The sequence below is a fragment of the Lucilia sericata genome, unplaced genomic scaffold, assembly GCF_015586225.1.
Source record: "Lucilia sericata isolate MDLA Ls3-8-SP2 unplaced genomic scaffold, ASM1558622v1 Contig000542F_arrow, whole genome shotgun sequence".
Taxonomy (NCBI): domain Eukaryota; kingdom Metazoa; phylum Arthropoda; class Insecta; order Diptera; family Calliphoridae; genus Lucilia; species Lucilia sericata.
In genome coordinates this window covers 34,760-40,905 of record NW_023994552.1, presented here as the reverse complement: position 1 = coordinate 40,905, position 6,146 = coordinate 34,760, and the positions used below count along the sequence as shown (strand labels likewise).

At 31.7% G+C, this 6,146-nt stretch overlaps 1 protein-coding gene across 1 annotated transcript; it reads left to right on the top strand.

Annotated features, from left to right (window-relative positions):
- The first annotated feature begins 370 nt into the window (after window positions 1-370).
- On the top strand, window positions 371-5,334 carry LOC119605967. The gene is made up of 13 exons (XM_037959321.1): window positions 371-498; window positions 554-1,105; window positions 1,163-1,335; window positions 1,397-1,534; window positions 1,597-1,680; window positions 1,801-1,907; window positions 1,961-2,138; window positions 2,407-2,565; window positions 2,624-2,889; window positions 2,942-3,068; window positions 3,128-3,709; window positions 4,186-4,422; window positions 5,011-5,334. Exons 1-13 carry the CDS (start codon window positions 479-481, stop codon window positions 5,268-5,270), a joined length of 2,883 nt encoding a protein of 960 aa, XP_037815249.1. The 5' UTR covers window positions 371-478; the 3' UTR covers window positions 5,271-5,334.
- Window positions 5,335-6,146: the final 812 nt, after the last annotated feature.

The window sequence follows — 6,146 nt, the reverse complement described above, 5'->3', positions numbered from 1 at the left end:
AAAAAATGTTTTAGTAAGAAAATATATTTAATTGCTCTCCTTGGGAATAAAAACTTTATTAAGAATATAAGGATTTTACTTTAAACGAGTTACTTTTAGTTTTTTATATAAAGGAAATTTAATTTTATTAAATAATTCAGGAAATTTTTTTAGTAAAGTTTCTAAAAAGCTTTGAATAAATTATTGTTTAATAAATAATATTAATCATACGTAGTGAGTTCATAGTTTTCATAATTTTTCATAGTTTTTCATAACTTGCAGAACTACAAATATATATTTTTTTAGTACTTTTTAACAACTCTGTTATTTACTTCACTACGTCTGTTGGGTTATCAAACAACTGTTGATTTTTATAACGAATTGTGTACTACACAAGTTAACATCATTATATCAAGAATAAATGTCAAAAAATAAAAATTTTGTCAAACAAAATTTTTAAAAATTAGGAAATAAGGAAATTTAAATAATTACCAAGATTATGGACGATTCCTTCTTTAAGTATAAAAATCAATATAACATCTTTCAAAATAACATTTGAATTAAAAATTTCCAGTAAAAAAGATGCGGCCACAGAAACTGCAGAATTTCAAATGGTTACCTCTTCCTCCTCATCATCGACATCATCAACGGAAGTGGAAAATCCCTCAAAAAGTTCTTCAACTTTGGCTTACAACTCATCTTCTTCGACATTAACAGAAATGGATAAAAAACGAAAGAAATCAAATTTTAAACAAACAACTAAAACTGTTTTAGATGCTGCAAAACACAGTCCTGTTAATACGGAATATCCTTCAAAAGCTGATTATGTGTCCAGTAGTAGTTCTAGTTCTGCAAGAAGTTTGAAAAATTCGCCTTTTCCAATTACAAAACATAAAGAAACTTTAACTTCCATCGACAAACTTGCTAGAGATTCTAGCTATTACAGCGTTACTAGCTTTTCAACTTTAACTGAATTTAAGGCAACAACAACCAAGAGGGAAAACAATAGAATTCAAACAAGTTTAGCTCTAGACTCTTCTACCACCTCATCCTTAACTTCCACAGTAACTCTTACACCAAAAACATCAGCTAAGGAGGACGAAATAACGGAAAGCATAACAAAAGAGTAAGTTAATGTATTCATCTCATATATTCCACGTTCTAGAAGAATTTTGCTTTTTAGATCATTAGAAAGGGATTTAATTTTGGATGCAAAACAAACAAAAGAAACTGTGTCAGAACAGCCAGTTAAAAGAACTTTATTTGTGGAAGATTCTGAATCCTCAGCTTCGTTAAAGGTTGATACTTTAGGAGAGCATAGAGAAACACCTCCGAGATTTGTTGAAAAAGATACCGGTACGTATTCAAACTCCTTTATGTAAAAGATAGAATTTTAATTATTTTTATGAATCCCTAGAACCGGAACACTTTTTAAAATCCAGCAAATCGAGGCATGTTAGAAAAGTAACAAGTTCACAAGAAGATTCTTCGGCAAAGGTTGATACTTTAGGAGAGCATAAAGAAACACCTTTGAGATTTGTGGAAAAAGATAAGGGTACGTATTCAAACTCATTTATGTAAAAGTAAAAATTTTAAATATTTTTTTTGAATCCGTAGAGCCTGAACCCTTTTTAAAATCCAGCAAATCGAGGCATGTTAAAAAAGTAACAAGTTCAGAAGAAAGCGAAAAAGAGAGTCCAGGTACTAAGCTTTCAAGAATAATAAATCTTTGGACGGACGGACCGCACTAAACCAAACTGACTATTAACTATTCCAAAGTTTATCAAAATTACAAAAAAGAAACATACGTCTTCTTTTCAGCCTTTCTCAAATCCAGCAAATCTCAACATGTTAAAGGCGCTCCCACATATGACGACGACGATGATGACTCGAGAGAAAGTACTAATTTGCAAATAGGACATGTTTTCGTAAGTTAAGAAAATTGCAATTTAAATAGAATATTAAAAGAAATTGTTTATAGGTTTACATGGTTATACCGCCAGATGGTGGTTATGGTTGGCTTATAACTTTTATATCATTTTTATGTCAAGTAATAGTTGATGGCATTATTTTCTCTATTGGAATTGTATTACCACATATTGCCAAAGATTTGAATATACCCGGTGCTAATGTGGTTTTGGTGGCTTCCATGCAAATTGGTAAGATTGATTTGTCTTAACAAAAAAGTTTTATGAAAAAAAAGAGGTTTCATTCACCCAGTTTTCCACATAAAAAGTTTCTTGTTTTGGCAGATTGCGCCTTTCCACGATAATTTTCTAACGCAAAAGTAATTCCCATTCAAATTAAATTTCTAAATTTTTGCACTTAGGCGTATGAGTATTATACTTCATATTAAATATCAAGCATACGTACTGTTGAATGATTTCATGAATATTAATTTATTTACATGCATTTATTTTTTTAAAGGCTTCTACTTTTTGTCCGGCACTGTTTCAAGTGCTTTTATTAACAAATTTGGGTTCCGCCCGGTAGCCTTGACTGGTTGTCTAATGTCCATAACGGTCCTAACCATAGCCACCTTTAGTGTCAACCTACCCATGATGATATTATTCTACAGTATTTTGGGTAAGTTAATTGATAACAATAAAGACATAAACTAATTTCAAATGCTTTTAACTTAAAGGTGGCCCTAGTCTTAGCATGATTTGGGTTTCTTCTCAGCTTATTATTGGTTACTATTTCGATAAATATCGTCCCATAGCAAATGGTGCCTCCTGTTCAGGGGCTGGTGCTGGTATTATGATATTTTGTTATATGAATAGTGTTTTGATACCAGAATTGGGTTGGCGTAATTTAATGAGAGTACATGTGGGATTTTTGATAGTAGTTTTACTTATGGTGTTGACCTTCATTGAAGTGGCTCCCACCAGAATAGGCAAAGTAAAAGAGGTATTATAATCGACAATTTATAAAAAGTATAACAAAATAATGGAAATTTTAGCCTTTAGCTGAAGACACTGAATCCGAATCATTTGACCTGCTTACAGGACTTACACAATATTCTAGATATTCCATAAAAGTTGATGAACAAGAATATTCTTTGGATGAAAATTTTGAAAATATGTTGGGTAAATAAAAATATATGTTTTTTAAAATTAAAATATACTAATTAATGTCTCTTATCCAGAAAAAACTGAGGAACCCAAAGACAAAAAATCTCCTGGTTGCTGTCATTATTGCCTGCAGAAATGTTGCCCCTCTCTGCAACATTGGTGGGAGAGGCGTCGCGAGGAAAAAGCCAAAGAGGAGGCCACCAAACGTTATGTGATTAAACAAGATCTTATCGAAAGACAAGATCTCTTCTATATGGGTCCCACGGACCACAAAAAGGAACAACAAAAAGTAGAAGAAATATTGCAAAAACGTTTATCTAAACGTGCCAGTATTGGTGGTGATCAAGGAGATGATAGATTTACTATAACTCTAGAGGATTTTGATAATAAACATAAAAGACTAACTGTGATTAGTACTATGAATACCAAGCAACAGAAAATGAAGGAATATCGGTCCTATAAGGAATTGAAGGAAAAAGAAAAATATCCCTTATGGACATTTTTGTCTCCCAAGAACTTGATTCATCCAAAGATACGTAAGGCATTTAGTTTGCTTTTCGATTTTCGTTTATTGGCGATTATGGAATTTCGAGTATTATTGCTGTCGGCATTTCTGTTTCCCATGGGTTTTAATATACCGTTTGTATATTCAACAGGTAAGTGGGCCATTGGACTATAATAATAAAGCTCAAATTTGAATAATTTTCAACTTTTAAACAATTTGGTTTTTTGTTATAGTTTTGTTCTTTAAAAATCTTATTTGAACAAATTAGTTTAGAGTTAATTAACTTGAGTTGTCGAAATTTAAAATTCTTTAAAGATTTAAAAATGTTTGTTAATTTAAAACTCTTAAAGACTTGTCTTCAACATACCAATAAACATTGTATTACAACTTACCTTAATGCCATTCCTTTCTTACAAAGAGATACTTTGTGCTTAAACAAGTGGCTATTAAATCCTGCACCAACTATGTAACTGCATTCATCTCTACCTTAAGCAGTGCACCAGAATTGTGTATTTTTTTCAGTTTTCTTCACCAACAACATTTTTGTAATGGTTCTGTGTCTGTTTTAATTTGTCTTTCATTTTGTGTGTTCTCATTTTTTTTTTTCATCTTCTTATTTTTGGTTAGTGCGTGTACAAATTGATGCATCTTTTGCCAAGCTAATTTCACCCACCATTGGTTTTTCAAATTTTGCTTTTCGTATTGCATCTGGTTTTGTTGCATTCAAATTTCGTGAATATACAACTTACATTTGTGGTGGTGGCATGGTTTTTGGTGGCGTTGCTGTTCTCATAAGTGCCTTCTATGGCCTCGATGTGGTTTGGTTTCAATTTCTGTATGCCATGTGCTATGGCATAGCTCCAGGTAAGTTTTACTGCATCCATTACAAAACAAACACATGAAATTTACACAACACAACTCCTTGCTTGTGGTAAAAATTTTTACGAAAATACTCATTCCAAGTGTTCATCAAGCAGGTTTTTATAAATACCTACAATCGTATACATCATTGGTATACACACATACAAACATACAAATATACAATCTCTTTCCACCATCATTACCATCACAATCATCGTCAACAACAACCTGCATTTTAAATTTTCTCTCATTTACATACACTCGCTCTCATACAAATGTAAACCGTTATACTCATTGAATAAATGACCACAGGCAAACAGTATTAATTATGCTGCTTCATAATGGCTTGCATATCTGTATACACATACATATTTCAGTAATTTTGTATGTGTGAGCATATGTTTATGTATGTTTATGAGACTAAGTAAACGTATGCAATTTTAATTATATTCCATTTTATGTTTATTTATGTATATTTTTTTCTCCGTTTGTAACATTTTCCTTCTGCTGCTATCACTGTAAAATTGTTATTTTTTCATTTTCAACATTTTTTTTATTAGCTGCTTCTTTCTTTTCTACTTAATTTTTCAGCCTTCTATTCTACTTTGCGTGCCATTATCTATGTACGTTCATTGGGTCTGGATAAACTAACAAACGCCTTCGGTTTAACGGCTTTGGCCATGGGTATGGGTGTCTTTATTGGTACAACAGCTGGTGGCATCTTAAATGATTTCACCGGCAGTTACACTGCCTCATTTGTGTTTGCTGGAATTTGTATTTGTTTATCGGGTGCCTTGAAATTGATATTGCCCTATTTAATTAAACTCTCAAAAGATAAAGAAAGAAAGTGAAAAGAGAATAAAATAAAAACAAATGAAATTAAAACGAATAAAAATGAGGTAATAAAATGAAATAAAAAATAAAGCAAAACATTGAACAAATTAACAAACTTATTAAAGAATGTGTACTAAAATGCATTTCAATAAATTAAGTTGTAATTTTTTAAATAAAATTTATTTATAATTATTTAATAGACTTTTATTTAGTATTATATTTATTTTAGAAGTTGTATTAAAGAACAGACTTGTTCAGTTCTAGTTTTGTTCTAGTTCAGTTCTAGTTCGGTTCTAGATCAGTTCTAGTTCAGTTCTAGTTCAGTTCTAGTTCAGTTCTAGTTCAGTTCTAGTTCAGTTCTAGTTCAGTTCTAGTTCTTGTTCAGTTCTAGTTCAGTTCTAGTTCAGTTCTAGTTCAGTTCTAGTTCAGTTCTAGTTCAGTTCTAGTTCAGTTCTAGTTCTAGTTCAGTTCTAGTTCAGTTCTAGTTCAGTTCTAGTTCAGTTCTAGTTCAGTTCTAGTTCAGTTCTAGTTCAGTTCTAGTTCAGTTCTAGTTCAGTTCTAGTTCAGTTCTAGTTCAGTTCTAGTTCAGTTCTAGTTCAGTTCTAGTTCAGTTCTAGTTCAGTTCTAGTCAGTTCTAGTTCAGTTCTAGTTCAGTTCTAGTTCAGTTCTAGTTCGTTCTAGTTCAGTTCTAGTTCAGTTGTTCTAGTTCAGTTCTAGTTCAGTTCTAGTTCAGTTCTAGTTCAGTTCTAGTTCAGTTCTAGTTCAGTTCTAGTTCAGTTCTAGTTCAGTTCTAGTTCAGTTCTAGTTCAGTTCTAGTTCAGTTCTAGTTCAGTTCTAGTTCAGTTCTAGTTCAGTTCTAGTTCAGTTCTAGTTCAGTTCTAGTTCAGTTCTAG

What these genes read in the sequence shown, in the direction of transcription:
- LOC119605967 (XM_037959321.1), top strand. Translation starts at nt 479, where the DNA reads ATGGACGATTCCTTCTTTAA. An exon ending in GAATAGGCAAAGTAAAAGAG is followed by an intron (nt 2,890 to 2,941) that starts GTATTATAATCG and finishes TGGAAATTTTAG; the next exon opens with CCTTTAGCTGAAGACACTGA. An exon ending in AAATTTTGAAAATATGTTGG is followed by an intron (nt 3,069 to 3,127) that starts GTAAATAAAAAT and finishes TCTCTTATCCAG; the next exon opens with AAAAAACTGAGGAACCCAAA.